This window comes from Mustela nigripes, chromosome 5 (assembly GCF_022355385.1).
Source record: "Mustela nigripes isolate SB6536 chromosome 5, MUSNIG.SB6536, whole genome shotgun sequence".
Classification (NCBI taxonomy): domain Eukaryota; kingdom Metazoa; phylum Chordata; class Mammalia; order Carnivora; family Mustelidae; genus Mustela; species Mustela nigripes.
The window spans coordinates 81,837,718-81,856,872 of NC_081561.1; the positions used below are offsets into that span (position 1 = coordinate 81,837,718).

At 38.7% G+C, this 19,155-nt stretch overlaps 1 protein-coding gene and 1 non-coding gene across 4 annotated transcripts in view; both read right to left on the reverse strand.

The window, feature by feature from the left end:
- LOC132018172 (pantetheinase) overlaps positions 1-19,155 on the reverse strand; it is a 52,456-nt gene that overhangs the window by 14,028 nt on the left and 19,273 nt on the right. For 2 of the 3 annotated variants that reach the window (XM_059400747.1, XM_059400748.1), the window contains exons 2-4: positions 17,109-17,252; positions 6,264-6,513; positions 4,838-4,968 (exon numbers count right to left, since the gene is read on the reverse strand). In XM_059400747.1, coding sequence (XP_059256730.1) covers positions 4,838-4,968; positions 6,264-6,476 — 344 coding nt within the window. In that variant the 5' untranslated portion in view covers positions 6,477-6,513; positions 17,109-17,252. Of the gene's footprint in view, positions 1-4,837; positions 4,969-6,263; positions 6,514-16,456; positions 16,549-17,108; positions 17,253-19,155 lie in introns of those variants that run through there. The other variant, XM_059400749.1, reaches the window with a different exon arrangement.
- LOC132018859 (U6 spliceosomal RNA) lies at positions 2,246-2,350 on the reverse strand. The gene has a single exon (XR_009404638.1). It is a non-coding gene; the product is annotated as a U6 spliceosomal RNA (small nuclear RNA).

Sequence of the window (19,155 nt, forward strand, 5' to 3'; positions counted from 1 at the left end):
CAATAAGATTATCAGCAGTTTTTAATCAGACACTAGAGACCAGAAAGCAGGGGCCAATATATTTGAAGCACTGAAAGAAAAAAGACCTGTCAACTAAGAATATGGTATCCAGCAACACTGTTCAAATATGAGGGAGAAATTAAGATACTCTATGCTAATATCTGACAAAACAGACTTTAAATTAAGAAAAAAGATTATAAGATTTGGGGAAAGACATTATACATTAATAATTCAAAATACAAGAGAACTCTTAAAATTCAACAATAAAAACAATCTGATTTTAAAATGGGCAAAAGACTTGAATAGACTTTTCTCCAAAAAGATAGCCACACAAAGGGCTGATAAGCATATGAAAAGATGCTCAAACTCACTAATCACTAGGGAAATGTAAATCAAAACCACAATGAAATATCACCTCATACCCATTAGAATGTCTATTAAAAAAAACAAAATAGAAAATAGCAAGTGTTGAGGATGTGAAGAAACTGGAACACAAAGGCACTATTGTTGGATATATAAAAATGATATGGTCAGGAAAAGAACTGCCAGGAAACCAGTTTGGTAGTTCCTCAAAAAATTAAAAATAGGACCATTACATAATTCAGCAGTTACACTTCTGGGTAGATTTCAAAAACCTGAAAGCAGTGTCTTGAAGATATGTTTGTACACTCATGTTCACAGCAGCTTTATTCACAATAGCTAAAATGTGGAAGCAACTCAAGTTTCCATCAATGGATGAAAGATAGCAAATTGTGGCATATATACACAGTAGAATATTATTCAACTTAAAAAGGAAGGAAATTCTGACCCATGCCACAACATGAATGAGCTTTGAAGATATTATGCTAAGTGAAATAAATCAATTACAAAAAGTTAAAAAAAAACCATACAATTCCACTTATAAGGTAACTAGAGTAGTTATAGTCATCAAATTCATAGATATACAAGGTAATATGATGGCTGCCTGGGGCTGCAGAGATGAGGAAATTGGGAGTTACTGTGTTCTTTCCCCAGCTTTACTGAAATAAAACACTATAACACTGTGTAAGTTCAAAATGTAAAATGTGATGATCTGATACATGTATATTTTAATAATGTTTACCACAATTAGGTTAGCACATTTTTAATTAGTATAAGTACCATTTTATTGTTCTTATTGTGAGAACATTTAAAATGTACTCCCATTCCAACTTTCAGGTAAACAATACAATATTGTTAAGTCATCATGCTATACATTAGACCTCTAAAATTTATTCCTCTTACTTAGAACTTTATACCCTTTGCCCAACTGTGCCTCATTTCCCCCACTACCAGCCCCTGTCAACTACTATTCTCTCTGCTTCTGTAAGCTCAGCATTTTTAGATTCTACATATAAGTGAGATCATACAGTTTTTGTCTTTCTCTGCCTGGATTATTTCACTTAGTTTAATGTTCTCAATGTTCATCTATGTTGTTGCAAATGTCAGTATTTCTTTCTTTCTCACGGCTGAATAAGTTCCATTGAATATATGTATATCACTTTTTTTTAATCCATTCATCTGTTGGTCATACAGGTTATTTCCATGTCTTGGCTATTTTAAGTAATGCTATAATAAACATAAGGGTGCAGATATCTTTTTTTTTCCCCTTTTTAAAAAGATTTTATTTATTTCTTTTTCTCCTTTTTTCCATTTTATTTCTTTTAGTCTTCCAAAATTGTTTATGCACCACATTCAGTGCTCCATGCAATACATGCCCTCCATAATACCCACCATCAGGTTCACCTATTCTCCCCACCCGCCAAAACCCTCAGTTTGTTTCTCAGAGTCCACCGTCTCTCCGTTGGTCTCCCCCTCTGATTTCCCCCAACTCACTTCTCCTCTCCATCTTCCAATGTCCTCTGTGTTATTCCTTGTGCTCCACAAGTAAGTGAAACCATATGATACCTGACTCTCTCTGCTTGACTTATCTGACTCAGCATAATCTCTTCCAGTCCCATCCATGTTGATATAAAAGTTGGGTATTCATCCTTTCTGATGGAGACATAATACTCCATTGGGGTGCGGATATCTTTCTGAGATAGTATGGCTATGTTCAGACTTTCTATTTCTTCATGATTTGGTCTTGGTAGGTTCCCTGTGTCTAGAAATCCATGGATTTATTTTAAATTGTCCAATTTGTTGTCATATAATTATCCAAAGTAGTCTCTTATGATTTTTTTGTATTTCTGTGGTATCACTTGTAATGTCTCCTCTTTTCATTTCTAGGAATATGGAATGCTTCAGGAATTTGCAAGTCATCATTGTGCAAGAGACATGCTAATCATCTGCATTGCTCCAATTTTAGTATATGTGCTGCCAAAATTAGCATAGGTAGAGTTATTGTTTAATGGGCATAGAGTTTGAGTTTTGTCAGACAGACAGTGTTCTGGAAGTGAGGGATGGTGATGGCTGAATTAGCAATACAAATTTAATACCACTGACTATACATTTAAAAATGGCTAAGGTAGTAAACTTTATATTATGTGTACTTCAACACAATAAAAAAAATTAGGAAAAAATACCCTTGGATGTTAAGAAAAGGGAAACCTTGTTCAGGGAACTAGTCAATCTGGTTGGAGCAGAGGCATTGGTAGGTAGAAAAAGCAAAAAGGGAATTTTAAAAGATGCATGTGGGGTCATAAAAGGTAGAGCTCAGCACCAAGAAGTTTAAAAAACTTCTTTCAAATTTAAGAGAAAAAGATTTTGAGGAGAGAAGTAACATAATCTGAATTTTCTTTAAGATAATAGGCCATTAGGGTATAGAATGTACTAGAATGATTAAGAGACTAAATGTAGGAAATCATTAAGAAGTTGTTGCATTGGCTCAGATTAAAGGCAACAAGAATTGGGCTAGGGCAGTGCCAGACAGTATGGGAAAATGGAAATACTGGAACACTTGTTAATTGATTTCTTAAATTCTTTAAGATTTTATTTATTCATTTGAGAGACAGAAAGATGGCGAGAGAGAACACTACATGAGCAGGGGGAATAGGCTGAGAGAGGGAGAAGCAGGGACACCAATCTGAGGCTCAACCACAGGACCTGACTCCAAGATCATGACCTGTGCCAAAGGCAGATGCTTAAGAAATCTGAGCCATCCAGGTGCCTCTGATTTCTTTATTCTTTATCATGTTGACTGTAGTTGTCCCAATAAAGCAATTAAAATGCAATCCTCAAAACTGAAACCCACTACATGTAACATTATAGCCATATTTAATAAACTCTATTGGCACAACCTTTAAGTAATAAATGGTTAATAGCAGATAGGTTATTGAAGAATAGCTGAAAAGGGTAAAGTAACTGTTGAATGTATGGAGATTTAGTGCCATCTGCTGGCAATAGCAGTAAAAGCTTTGAGTATCAAATCTACTAATTGGTACAATTAATATAAGCAAAACCATAGCAATTATCTACAAAAACATATCCTTGAAAAAGACCAAGAAGGATGAGAAACTACAAAGAATTATTCTAATGCATTACATTAAAAAATGACTATGATAGTTCCTCTCTCTCATTTGCTTCAATTAATGTCTGAAAGACAGATGTAAACACAACACATCAAACCTTGAAACATATTTAGCCGAAGTCTTTTCAGATCACCACAACTGGCAGAATATATTGGTACATGAAGTATATATTTGGTATTGATATTTCTTAAACATTGATTACATACTTCCCTCCTGTCTCTATTAATCCTGGAAGTGCATCATATATTTAAATATATATATTTAAACTACATTTTTCAGACTGTTTGTTATATCCAGGAAAGATTACAAAAACCTTTGTTAGACCCTATGTGACCTGCTCCTTCATTTCTTCCAAGTCTTTGCTTAGATGTCACCATAAAGACAACTGATGACCAAAAATGAAGGCCCCACGCTGGCTGCCATATCCGCCTATCCTCCTTTTCTCCACAGCATTAACCTTTACTACCTATCATAGATATGTAGATAGATTAATAGATAACTAAACAGATATTATCTTTTTTCTTTATTATCTCCCCACACTAAAATATAATCTCCCAGAAGATAGATTTTTAATGTATTTTGTCCACCTACTGTCCAGAATAGTATCTGTACATAATATGTACACACACACACACACACACACACACACACACACAATTATGCCTGAGTTTTCGCATCCGAGAGACCACCAAGGAGCCAAGCACCGATGCAATCACACAAGGGTTTATTTGACAAGCTTAAGCTTCGGCCCAAGTATACCCAGCACAGCGGAGTAGGGACTTGGACCCCGAACCAGATGACAGTCAGTTTTTAAAGGCAGAGTAGGAGTGGACTCAGCGGTGGGTAAGGACAAAGGGGATGAGGGATGATGTAAGTCCCTAAGGAAGCAAGGTCTCCAGGATCTTGAGGGGCTAGCTATTGTTCCCTCTCTCTCTGCCTGCCTCTCTGTCTACTGTGATCTCTCTCTGTCAAATAAATAAGTAAAATCTTAAAAAAAAAAAAAAAAGAAGAAGTCAGAAGACTAGAGTTTGATTCTGGTTCTCCTGCTAACCAACTACCCCTGTAACCCTAAGCAAGTTATGCTATTGTCTCTCCAGATTCCTTCCCTCAATGGAAATATATTCACATAGAATTTGATGATTTCTATGTTACCTTCCAGCACTGATTTCTGTGATTTCACAATTCCTATCACTTTCCTAATAAATGTATCCACAGAAGAGGAAAAATAGAACTATCTTGAACTTAGAGTTGATAGTGGATCTTAAGCGGTGATCTACTAAAAAGTCCTCCCAGGTAAAGTAAGTGCATGTTCATGATTGGATTGTCTACTACCTGTTTGGGATTAATACCTTCTGGGATTAATACAAGGGATCCAGTTGACTTCAGGGTCTGGGATATCCTCCAGGTATGGGTAGATAGTTTCCCTGTTAAAGTTCCAGCCATATATACCATCTTCTGGAGTCACAATAATATCTGCACCCTGTTAAAAATGTAGCTTAATTAAAATATTTCTCGGAGAAGCAAAGAATCCAAGACAGGGTCTGTAAGGGGCCCTGAGGAACTGGGTGGATGAGCAACTGCCATCAGGCCTTTTTTTTTTTCTTTTCCTTTCAATCTTAATCTTTTGTTTTCTATATTTTTAAAATTTATTTTCTTTGCACAATTGCATTGTCTAATTCCACATCACCATTTCTATATAATGTTTCCATTATTTCATAAACATCAAGAGGTTATGGTTATTCACAGGGTTGCTATCCACTGCCGTTGTGAAGCATAAACCCAACTCTTCTTAAAATTGGCCCCCTCCCTGGACTTTGGGTAGATTTTGTACCCAGGTGACATGGAATCGATTTATACTCAAAGTCTCTGTTCTACTTCCTGCTCCACTCCAACCCTCCCTGCTCTGTACCCTGCAAAAGTGACTCTGGTTTCTCAGGAGGAGGGCACTCAGACACTGATTCCCCTTAAAGGTGCCAAGCCCAGAGGTACACCCCAGATGCACCTGGGCACCTTCATATGGGAGAGTCACCCTGAAAGCTGCAGCCTTTAAGAAAATAGTCCTACTAAGGATAAAAAAGAACCTCAGAATTCTTATTAATCTTTAAAATGTTTGTATTGTCTAAGAATATGTATTGGTAGATATCAGTGATATGTATGTAGTCATGACTCATCCCACTTCGCAAAGTCCTCCTCTACACCTGATCTACAAATACCTTGTTTCAATCATATCCATTCAAACCACCCACTTATACCTAACCCTTCATTCAACTCAGGACTTATATGCATTAATATACAGTTAATCTATAATTAGAATGAAGTATGAAGTACATAATACATCTTGTTAAGTAGTTTGCAACTTAACTTTATTTTGATGTTATGAATTAATCCAAAAACCTGCACAAGCTTAGGAGCACAAAAGTGTATCAAGGCTACTGATACTCTGAGCAGAGCATCCGGTCTTGACTCATTTGTCCTCCACTCTCCATGTGTAGTAAAATAGAGCAACTAAGTCATTGAATGTACAGCAAGTTCCTCAACGGTCTGCTGCCTCCTTCATGACGATGAAGCCATTCTTTTCTTAACTTGGTCTCATTATTTGGGAGCCCCAGCTATAATAATTTTGAGAAGGAGATAGGAGTCTGATTGTACAACAAAGTTGTTGGCTACCCTGACACATATGTCTTCCAAAAGTATTAACCAAACCTGATAGGGATCCTGCTTCCTAAGACCCTACCCCTTCTCCTGGTGGAATCCAGCATGCCTGAGAGATGGTACCTGATTTGCTGCTGAAGTGACCGCTGCCTCCAAAAGATCCAGATTTTGGTTCATTAATGTTAATGCCACTTCATGGGACACTGGTATCAGGGTGGCATTAGGTAATATCACTGCGTGTTCATAAACAGCTGCAATAAATGTATCCCGGGAGCTGACTCTGAAGACACAGAGAACTGAAACTGCCACATAAGCCAGCAACTTAGAGGTGATCATGCTGAAGTCTGATGACCACTGATGAGCAGAGCAAGTCCTGACATGTACAGAGAGAAAACACAATTAATCATGTGATTTCCTGGACTGTTACTTTATAAATACATTACAAAATCTATTCTAAGCAAGCCTTATGGTATTGCATTGTAGACACAGATGTAAACAAATCTTACATAACAAAGGACTCTTACTGCAAGGATCTGTGAGGATCTAATAAGGATAGGTATGTTTTAGTTTTCTAGGGTTGTTATCACAAAGTGCCCAAAACTGGGCAGTTTGAACAACAAAAATTTATTATCTCATGGTTCTAGAGACAAGAAGTTTCAGATCAAAGTGTCTGTGGAGTTGGTTCTCCCAGAGGACGGCAAGGGAAGGATCTGTTCAAGACCTCTCTCTCTCTCTCTCTCTCTCTCTGCATAAATGGCTGCCTTTTCCCTGTGTCTGCACATGGCACTCTAATTGTATGCATGTCTGAATCCCAATTTCCCCTTCTTAAAAGGACAAGAGTCATATGGTTTAGTGCCCACCTTATTCCAGAATGACCTCATCTTAACTTCTATCTGAAACAATCTTGTTTCCAAATGAGGTCACTTTCTAAGATATAGGTGGTTGGGGCCAGAACTGGTATGACCACATTAACTGCCACTGACTAATTGCCAGACACTCTGTGTGGACAAGCTTAAGAGTAAAAAACTTAGGGAGGTCCCAGTATCAGAGAGGCCATCACACTTTTGTGAGCTTTACCTCTAAGAACCCTACAGATCCCCTGGGAGAACAGTGGAGACAAATCCTCTGCATCATGCTTCCTAGAGGGGGAGGGGGAAAATATGCCCAATGTTCTCCTAACAAAAGGAGAGCATTTTGTTCTCCTTAACAAAAGGCTGCCTCCAGGGAAACTATTTACTAGAGCCTAATTAACTTGGGGAAAGGGAAGTTTCAAACTGAAACTGCAGCCCTCCTAGCCTTCTTGTCTCAAGTGAGGGAGAACTTGAGAAGCACTAGTGGAGGTCGCAGCCCAGAAGCTCAGGCTCAAGACATGACAGAAATTTAATCACTGGACTAAATAACCCTTCCCCTGTCCTCATGTGTTACCACCTAGTCAATCTATCATTTGTGGCCTATGTAGCATATATTACATCAAGAGAAGGTCTTCAGATGAGTAACCAGTTCTTGGAGTAGAACACTATTGGCTGAAACAGTAACTGGTTGGGGACCATCAGTCCCTACTGTGGTACCTGAGCTGTGTCCCCTGATCAGTACTGTCACTGTGTCAGCTTTGCTAAGCCACCTACCAAGAGCCAAACTCCTGAAAGGTAGCCTTTCTGCTCTTACAGAGGAGAGAGCTTGGGGAAATTGTCCTGGTGGGGAAGAAACAATTTCCTTCTACCCTTCAGGATCTTCCAGCTGATCTAGAGATTAAATTGACATAAGACATATCTACAGGAGAAAACGTAATATTTTATGGAGTGTGCATGGAGGCCCTCAAATGAAGTTGAGACCTAAAGAAATAACCAAAGTGGGCAGTTTTCATATTTTTTAGACAAACAGACAATAGATCTGTGAAGAATCGACAAGTCAAAGAAAACTTAACTTGAGGAGCTTCATTTAGTAAGGAATTCTAAGCAGAGTTTGGGCTGGGGTAATAAATTAATAAAAGTAACAGGGGTTGTTTATATGGCCTTTTTGGCTCTAAATTTTCTGTCTCTGGGGATAAGGATCTCTTTACCTCTCAATATGGACAGGCTACCTTGCACAGGGAGATTTATTTCATGTTTTCGGGAAACAACATTGGCGGATGGGGTGTCAGAATATTCTTTTTGCATAGGTTGTTTCTTAAGTAACTTTTATTTAAAATAATCAATATGCTAAAGTGTCATATTTTGGGGTGGCCTGCTCTTGGTCCCTATGATTCCCTCCTCTGAAACTTCCAAAGGAAGTTGAGCTGGCAGACTGTTTTATCTCACTTCAGTGGTCTTTTATTTCTGACAATAGGTTAGTTTAATAAAACTCAAGTCAGAAGGCTGTGATGCTTATGTATTTTCAAAGTTAAACCTAGGATTGCATTAATTATATAATAAATAAGAGGCATTTTTATGAAAGCAGAAGAAAAGCAATGGTTAAGATTAGATAAATTATAAAACTGGTTTCTGATTTCTGAGTAGTCAGTGGAGATTTCTAGATGTCAGGCTAAATGCATCTTCAAACTGGGTGAGGGCAGGCAGTGGTAATCTGGAAGACTTTCAGTTTGTACATCAAATGTCTCTGGTGACCCTTCTGCTCCCACAGAACAACAGGCATGAAGATGGTCTATAAATGAGCTGTTATGATTTCACTCAAGTTTACATGAAGTTGTTTGTATTAGTTTGCAAGGCTTCAAGAAAAGGGGAAGTTTATTTATGAATTGATTCCAGTCAAAATTATGGGAAAAAATTGGAGATGATAACTAGGATTTGTGGCCAGACACTGAAGGCACCTAGAAAAAATTAGTTTTGTTTATAAAGAACTGTTTTAGAACCCAATATCCATAAAGGTGTGTTATGAAAACATAATTTTCCTCTTTATAATCACTATCATTCTACCAAAGATAGCCAAATTAAGACTGATTTGTTTATAAAATAAACCAAGGTTGGGGGGAACCAATGTTGGCCTGATTATATATGTAAGTTCAGCAAGAATAGCAACTGATCATATATACTCTTTTAAATCTGCTTTGCTGGAACTTTTTACAGAGAATCTCTACATTGAACTTTTAACAGCCTCTCAAGGTCAGAAGCCAAGCCAAATACTTGCCATCAGACTTTGGCTATAATACCTTTAGATTCGGGTTAATTCCTCTCTGTTGAGATCTGCAAAATAGCCTGAGGTTCCTGCACCTTCCAAGAAGTGATGTCCTTTACCTATAAGGTTGCTAGCAACCCCATAAGCAAGGTATTAGGCTGTTTTTTCAAGGGGCCTTATTGGCTCCATATAACCAACATTATTTCCTTAATGCTGTCTGGTCATACCTAAGTTTTTGCAGGTTTCCCTCAAATATGACATGCCAATCAAAGCCTCAATAATATAATCAATGTTTCCAATTATGTGCTGATACAAGGAGAACAGATTCTTGTTGAATTTATGCAAATGAAAACATTGCCATGAAAATATAAGAATATTCACTGAAAATTCTGGAGGGATAAGACAGAAAGAAAAAGTATTTGTTGAAAAGTTCTTATTTTATCATATTATTGCAGGTCACAATTAGCTTAAGAGGACGTTTGTTTAAATCTGGAAAAATAAAACGTTAAAAGATCAACAATGTTTCAAACAAGAAAGTCATAAAAATTATAATCATCCTAGGGTGCCTCAGTCAGTTAAGCATCTGCCTTGGGCTCAGGTCATGACCTCAGGGTCCTGGGATCGAGCCCTGCAATGGGCTCCTTACTCAGTGGAGAGCCTGCTTCTCCCTCTGCTCCTCCCCTACTCCACTCTCTCTCCCTCTCTCTCTCTCTCTCTCTCAAACAAATAAATAAGTAAATCTTTTAAAAAATTATAATTGTCCTCAGTTCATTTAGTCTCATGTTATTAATCTTTTTTCTGCTTGAATCTGGTTTTTCTCCTAGTTCCAGAAATTCTTAACAAATTTAGTCTTATGATCTTAAGGTTTCAGAAACCTATACTCAAGGTTCTTTCTCATTGAGGAAGAAACACAGTTGCAGGAAGCTTTTGTAAAAGCATCTGAGTAAAAGTGTAACTGTCTACGAATGACAAAGGACTTTAAAAATGCCCATGATTAAAAATCTGATTAAAATTCATTACAATGTAATTGACAAGGAAATTTGGTTATTTTTGTGACACTTAACATTTTAAGATAACAACATACGAGGACATATCAAATTTCTAGAAGTTTCATACAATTTCCATATATCTACACAAATATAAGACAGTTTAGTAATATTTGTTTGACAATACTTCCCATGTAATTTCACATACCAAACAAGCCTAATTTCTCTCTTTAACAATGAGAAAAAAAAATCACTAAAATGTTCCAAGGGCCCTGTGGAACATTTCAGTTAGATTGCAGGCAAAAGACTTTATTTTAGAATTTGATTTTGGGAGGCACCTGGCTGGCTCAATTGGAAGAATATGTGACTCTTGACTTTGGGGTGATGAGTTCAAGTCCCATGTTGGGTGTAGAGATTACTTAAATATAAGACCATTAAGAAAATTCAATTATGGGAAATATGTCAAAAACATCAAAAGTTTCAAGCATTAATTAAAGAAGGATCACATGGGGCACCTGGGTGGTTCAGTGGGTTAAGCCTCTGCCTTTGGCTTGGGTCATGATCTCAGGATCCTTGGATTGAGCCCCACATCAGGCTTCTGCTCAGCGGGAAGCCTGCTTCCCCCCCAACATGACACTCTGCCTTCTGCTCTGCCTACTTGTGATCTCTTTCTCTCTGTCAAATAAATAAATAAAATCTTAAAAAAAAAAGAAGAAGGATCATAGATTATAAAACTATTAAATGATTTAACCAAAGTGACAATGAGAGACAAATACAGAAGTTTTCATAGTTGTAAATAAGTCTTAGCTATTTTAATATTAAGAAGACTGTCTTCTTGAATGATCAAAGATTTGATAAAAAACAAAACATAGAATCATTTTCTAGGTAGATTACATAAAAGGTAACGAAAATTTTGTTTGTAATTTCTCATAAAAACCAAACCAATCATCTAAGAAAGTATTTCTTTTAACAGAGAGATAAAACAAATTCTAATTTTCCATCAGTGTTCCTTTGATATTAAAACTCACTTTTTAAAAAAATTTCTTTTCAGCGTAACAGTATTCATTGTTTTTGCAACACACTCAGTGCTCCATGCAATATGTGCCCTCCCTAATACCCACCACCTTGTTCCCCCAACCTCCCATCCCCTGCCCCTTCAAGACCCTCAGGTTGTTTTTCAGGGTCCATAGTCTCTCATGGTTCACCTCCCCTTCCAAATTACCCCAACTCCCTTCTCCTCTCTAACACCCCTTGTCCTCCATGTTATTTGTTATGCTCCACAAATAAGTGAAACCATATGATAATTGACTCTCTCTGCTTGACTTACTTCACTCAGCATAATTCTTCCAGTCCCATCCATGTTGCTACAAAAGTTGGGTATTCATCCTTTCTGATAGAGGTATAATACTCCATAGTGTATATGGACCATATCTCCCTTATCCATTCGTCTGTTGAAGGGCATCTTGGTTCTTTCCACAGTTTGGCGACCGTGGACATTGCTGCTATAAACATTGGGGTACAGATGGCCCTTCTTTTCACTACATCTGTATCTTTGGGGTAAATACCCAGTAGTGCAATTGCAGGGTCATAGGGAAGCTCTATTTTTAATTTCTTGAGGAATCTCCACACTGTTCTCCAAAACCCTCTTTTAAATATACTTATTCTAATCTTAGCTATATATAAAATTATTTTTCAAAGGACCTCAGATTTTAAGTTTTCCCTTTTTAAATCACTAGTCTCACTTTAGGAAAACTTATTTTTGCCCTCAACAAAAATGTATTGCCTTTCCTCATACTTTTTCCTACCAGAAACATGCATCAGACAGAGTTATTTCCCTTATAATTTTTAGCAGCTTTAGTCATATGTTAATCACAACTCTTAATCCTTAGAAACTTTAATTTCTAGTGAAGTAGTAGTAAACAACTGTAAGTTGTCTGTTTCTCCAGCATTTTTTAGATTGGCAAATTTAAGGAGATATTTCATAATTTCTAGAAACATATGTTTCTTTTTTTTTTTTAAGATTTTATTTATTCATTTGACAGAGATCACAAGTAGGCAGAGAGGCAGGCAGAGAGAGAGAGGAGGAAGCAGGCTCCCTGCTGAGCAGGGAGCCCGATGTGGGGCTCGATCCCAGGACCCCAGGATCATGACCTGAGCCGAAAGCAGAGGCTTTAACCCACTGAGCCACCCAGGCGCCCCAACATATGTTTCTTCATAGTACAAAAGTTTAATAAAGAACAGAACATGTTTACTAGGAGACTCAAATCTTTAGTTTTGTTAAAGTAATAAGGAAACCACAAGTAGATAAACCTATATTCAGTATTTAATGCTTATTATTTTGTCTATTTAGAAATGACCCAGATACTCAGTGGATTCAACCTAACTCACCACTTAGCAAGACTTCAAGGTTTCAAGTTGCCAAAAAGATGAGGGAAACTATTTTAAAAGTTTACCTAAAAAAACTTTTAAAATTTATATCTAATTTACTTGTTCTTAACAATTATACTTAGATTACCCATAAAAAACCCTGAGATATCAAAGTCAGTTATCCCTCCAAGTCAATTATTTTTTAAAAACAGAGATAGTAGCAACCTATTTGACTCTAAGTAAGCTGAGACAGAATAAAAGTTTTGGTTTTAAGATTGTAATTTTAGAGACATGTCTATTTTAACTACACTGACAGCCTTAAATTAGCTTTAACAACGAATATTCTCCGAAATCATGTGTTCTTGAAAATAAGCTCTTGCCTTCAAACTGACTAAACAGGGCTCTTTTATGAACTAATTTTAGTACTACCATCCACATGTAGGCAAATCTCACACTTACAACTTATCTATTGTTAAAAAGAAAACCACAGGCCCAATATGGCGTCGCTTAGTTTTAAGGCTCCAAGTCAGTAAACCAAGACTTAATACCTAAATAAACTGCAGTTTCAACTCCCCAGGAATGTAACCTTTAACCAGGCAACAACATGGCATTTCCTGGTCAGCACAAGAAGTTTATTGACAGACCCCTTCCATTTCCCTTAGGAGGGCAAATTGCCTACAACAATGGATTCTTTGCTAATAACTGTCTTTTTCCGCTCCATCTCTACCTCTATAAAAGCAGTTCCTTTTCTGTAGCACTTTGGAGTTACTTTCTAATTGTTGGATGGGATGCTGCCCAATTCATGAACTGATTGATAAGCCAATTCAATCTTTAACATTTACTTTGATGGATTTCTCTTATTTAACAATATGGACATACTTACAGATGTAAACAAAGATCCTATAGTTTTTGTTTTGTGGAGAGAACATTATAGGCCTGGTTTTTATATACCTTTTCTTGCTCTTTTTTTTTTTTCCTTCTGGTGAGAAACTTTTTTTTTTTTTTGAAGTTTATATTTCAAAGAATGGCTCTTAGGTCCTAGAAAAGGTGGTAGAAAATTTTTACCACAAAGGCACAAAGTACCCAAGTTTTCTCCAAGGTGGACTTTTTGGAACACATTATCCATTAGAGATGCTAGAGTCTGGGCATAGCCCTTTTAGCAATTTGTATTTTTATTCTTTAAGTAAGCTCCACACCCAGCATAAAGCTCATCACTGAGCGTGAACTCATGACCCTGAGATCCATACCTGGGATGAGATCAGGAGTCTGAAGTGACTGAGCCACCCAGTTGCCCCCTTAGCACTCTGTATTTTTAAAAAGCCCTCTTCTTCCAAAGATACAGATGTAGTGAAAAGAAGGGCCACCTGTACCCCAATGTTTATAGCAGCAATGTCCACGGTCGCCAAACTGTGGAAAGAACCAAGATGCCCTTCAACGGACGAATGGATAAGGAAGATGTGGTCCATATACACTATGGAGTATTATGCCTCCATCAGAAAGGATGAATACCCAACTTTTGTAGCAACATGGATGGGACTGAAAGAGATTATGCTGAGTGAAGTAAGTCAAGCAGAGAGAGTCAAGTATCATACGGTTTCACTTATTTGTGGAGCATAACAAATAGCATGGAGGACAAGGGGAGATGGAGAGGAGAAGGGAATTGGGGTAAATTGGAAGGGGAGGTGAACCATGAGAGACTATGGACTCTGAAAAACCATCTGAGGGTTTTGAAGGGGCTGGGGGGGGTGGGAGGTCGGGGTACCAGGTGGTGGGTATTAGAGAGGGCATGGATTACATGGAGCACTGGGTGTGGTACAAAAACAATGAATACTGTTATGCTGAAAATAAAAAATAAATTTTAAAAATGACATAAAAAAAAAAAAGCCCTCTTCCCTTCCCTGCCTTTTTTCTTCAGTTTCAAACAATTGTGGACTGTGTTTTCATTTCAAAGACATGTTGAAATTGTAACTCTAAGGGACAGAGAAAGAATGCAAGTTGTTTTGTTTGCAAATTTAAAGAAATTTGAGATAATTGCTATTTAAAAAACTGTTTCTTTTCTTAGGTACAGGACAGTTCTGTTCCAATATTCGATCTTTTGTAATAGCTATAAAGCATTTAAAGAGGAATAGGCAAGGTTTTGCCTAAGGTAAAAATAGGTGGGCTTTGACTTGTTTTTAGAGTTTATTTCTAGTTTTGTTTTTTGGGATTTGTAAGACAAAGACAGTTGCCTTTAATTTCCCCAAAGATCATGGATTGCAGCCTGAATATCAAGGGATGGATTTGCCCAACTAAACTTTATATATGTATATATACCAGGGATATTTTTAACTAAAACAGGAATCAAGAGCTTTATGCCTTGATAAACTCTGTATAAAGTGTTTTAATAAAAGCTTTTTTTCTAAGTATGTAATTTAACCTTGGACTTTTTTGATATTAGGTCCTTAGATAAGTCTTCCACTGATTAATTGCAGGAGGGCCTAGGAGAAATTCTGGTCATCAGCTTCCTCTGTGAAGTGGGGCTGTGTCCTGGGGCCCTTCTGTCTTGCCTCATACCCACAGCATAATCAGAAGCTGAAAGAACCTTCCCTTAGCTGCCAGTCAAGTTCTCTTTCAGTGAGCTTGTGAATAGCCATCAACCTTTCTAATTCCTCTAAATTTGGTAGGCATCTTTTGAAAGTGGAGGAAAAGGGGCTTTATAATTTACAAGATCTGCTGCTGTTCAAGGGACATGAATTTTCTGTGAGTTGGGGGCAGGCTGGGGGAGTGCACAGTTCTAAGCTACATCTGCCAAGGTCATTGCATAGAAATGCCTAAGGTTGGCAAAACCTGATTACAGCAAAGCAAACCCCACTGTCTGTCCCAGGTTCTTATGCTAAATTCACTTTTTGGCCTCTAGCATTTATAAGAGTAGTTTGTATACTTTGAACTTGAGATTAAGCCGGAGTACTGTACAAAAAATCTTGTAGGGAAAGAGAAGTTAAAACCAAGAGATGGGGGACACCTGGGTGGCTCAGTTGGTTAAGTGGCTGCCTTCAGCTCAGGTCATGATCCCAGCGTCCTGGGATCGAGTCCCACATCGGGCTCCTTGCTGGGCAGGGAGCCTGCTTCTCCCTCTGCTTCTGCCTGCCTCTTTGTCTGCCTGTGCTCGCTCGTTCTCTCTCCTTCTGTCTCTGACAAATAAATAAATAAAATCTTTAAAAAAAAAAAAAAAACGAGAGATGGGGTCAGATTTGAGGAAGAGAAATCTACAATGGATGTAGATATTAATTTTTGTCTTGAGTCTGAGTCTGTTCTTTTATCTTGTCAAGGATAGCCTTATACTAATAAGACAATTAGCCAATTTTAAATTTTTTTTAAAGATTTCATTTGTCAGAGAGAGAGAGAGTGCACAAGCAGGGGGAGTAACAGGCAGAGAGAAGCAGGCAAGCTCCTGGCTGAGCAAGAAGCCTGATGCAGGACTCCATCCCAAGACACCAGGATCATGACCTGAGACAAAGGCATACACTTAACCAACTGAGCCAAAGGCAGACACTTAACCAACTGAGCCACCTAGGCAATCCTTAATTTAGCTAATTTCAAGGATCCATCCTCTGGCCATGATGAATAGGATTTTGTTATTAATGTCAATTCACAACCACTCAAACCAATAAGCCTTTTTATGGTTTGACCAAAGATACAAGAGATGTCCCTAGAGAGGGCATAGTTGATGAAGCCCCCATGATCTAACAGTCTACTTCCAAGAATAGTCTAAGGAAGCAAAGACCGTCAGGGACAGGTGGGAGGAATGACGTGATATTATTAGGTTGTCTCCAGTCTCCCACAAAGGTACGAAGCTTCCAGTTGCAGACTCACCAATCTGTGACAGGAGGCAGGTGCTACTGGAATGGGATTTTTCTAGCACTCACAAGCAATGAAGATTGAGACGACCAAGGCCCTTACAGTCTAGGACTTCTTAGGACAAACCCCCCTGAGAGCCGGCTCACCTGGGCAAAGAGAAGGCTGCTTGTAAATGGGCGTCTCCAATCCCCAGTCTATTCAACTTGCCACCAAAGAGCACCCCAGTAAATGCACCTTCCAGATGGCTGAGACCAGAGGAAATGTTCTCACTGGTCACAAAGCCAAGCTCTTAGGACAGAGAACACGATAAAAGGAAAAACCTCATCTAGTCTTTACACAGGGGACCCACAGCGAAGTATGAAGTATGTCCACACAGACACTGTCTGATGTGAGCCATGAAGGCTACGCTTTATGGATTTACTCACCTTTTGTGACAAAAGACACAGACAAAGGAAAACAAAGACCATCTCTGGAAGGAAACGGATCACTTAGCAAACCGTGCTCTACCAAACTTTTTTCTGAGAGTCGCTAAGCCAAAGGAACTAGTTCCACAAATATTTTCGCCTGCTAATTTAACTTGAGAGAAAGAGTAAAGGACTGTCATCATTCTCACTCCACCAGACCTCACAGACAGATTCAGGGAGGCCGACATGGTAAGAAATCTTACCTTCTGCCAGCCGTATGTCAGTTCTCCCAAGATCTTGAAACTATGGAAACTTCAGAGCAAATATCCAGCGGAAGTTGATCCCACTGGTCACGCCAACTGGAGGGGAGGAACCAACTCCTGTGTTCCCAAGGATTTCCAGCTGGTCTAGGAATTAAATGGACATGAGACAGAGTAACAGGAGGGGGAAAAAAAAGTTTTATTACTTGCACACAGAGACAGGGTAATGACACTGAGACCTAAAAAAATGACCAATGGAGGAAGTTGTTACACTTTTTAGACAAAGAAGCAATAAATCTGTGAGGAATTGACAGGACAAAGAAAACTTAACTTGGGAAGCTTCAGTTAGTAAGGAATTGTAAACAGAATGTGGGCTGCAGTAGTAAATTTAAAAAGGTAGCAAGGGTTGTTTATATAGCCTTTTTGACTCTAAACTTCCTATGCCTCGTAATAAGAATCTCTTTATCTCCTGGTACAGATTGGCCACTTTTTATACAAGAGATTTATTTATTTTTTTCTGAAGATAAAGAAGTCAGTGTTTTGGTTTTTTTTTTAAGACTTTTAAAAAAGATTTTATTTATTTGAGATAGAGTGAGAGTGTGAGAGAGAGAGAGAAAGAGAGCACAAGCAGGGGGAGTGGCAGGCAGAGGGAGAAGTAGGCTCTCCACTGAGCAGGGAGCCTGATCCAAGACTTGATCCCTGGACCCTGGGATCATGACCTGAGCTGAAGGCAGATGTCTAACCAACTAAGCCCTCCAGGTACCCAGAAGTCAGTGTTATTTTTGCATTGGCTGTTTCTTTCTTTCTTCTTTTTTTTTTTTTAAAGATATTATTTATTTGACAGAGGCACAGGGAGAGAGGGAACACAAGCAGGGGGAGTGGGAGAGGGAGAGGCAGAGCAGGGAGCCCAATGAAGGACTTGACCCCGGGATCCTGGGATCATGACCTGAGCCAAAGGCAGACACTTAACCAACTGAGCCACCCAGGCGCCCTACATCATCTATTTCTTAAGTCATTTTAGTTTAAAATAATCAATATGCCAAAGTGGCACATTTTGGAATGGCACTTGACCAAAACAAATCTTTTATGTGGAGAGAAGCCTTGATTAATACCACCAAATTCTGCAAGGATGGAGGGATTGCCTCTGTAGAGGGAAAGTATGACATCCCACTACCTGGAGTCGGAAGGAGACCCACAGCAGCAGGACCATTCGCTACCAGCACCCAGGTAGCAGGCCCCAAAAGGAAATCATACATCATCCAAGTGGAAAGAACCAAAAACAAGGGAAAGGAGGGAGAGCAAAGACTGAATGGGGTCGGCATTGCCTCTCATACTTCTCTATGTCCCCAGTGCCTACCACAGTGCCTGGTACACAAAAAGCCTAATGCATCCTTTAATGAATTGCCCCAGAACTGCCACTAGCTTGCCATAGCACTTTGGATACTTCCCTGATCTCCTCAGTGATTCCAGCTAACGCAGGTGATCCAGCTGATGCCCCTGATCCAAGTGAGGTCGGTGTAGGAGAACCAGTCATGGGATTGGAGAGTTGGAATTTTCAATCCCACCCCGACTTCAGGGGAGGGGACTCAACCTGGAAGTTGAATTAGTAGCCATGGTCAATGATTTAATCAAGTGTGCCTATATAATAAAGGGGTCTGGAGAGCTTCCGGTTGGGCAAACAGGTGGAGATGTGGGGAGAGTGGCATGCTTGGAGAGGGCATGGGGCTCTGGGTCCCTTCCCTTTCCCTATGCATCCCTTCCATCTGGCTGTTCATGAGTTATATCCTTTTTAATTAAACTGATGTTAAAAAGAAAACCACAGGCCTGTAACTGCATCACTTAGGGCCCCTAGTCAGTAAACCAAGAACTAATACCTAACCTATCTGTCATTGCAACACCAGGAAAATGTAACCTTTTACCAATCAACACAGAATTTCCTGGTCAATTCTAGAAATTTACTGGTAAGCCCCTATCACTACCCTTAGGAAGGCAACCTTGCCTAAACAACGTGTCTCTTGCTAATAAATTCCTTTCTTTTTTTTTTTTTTTA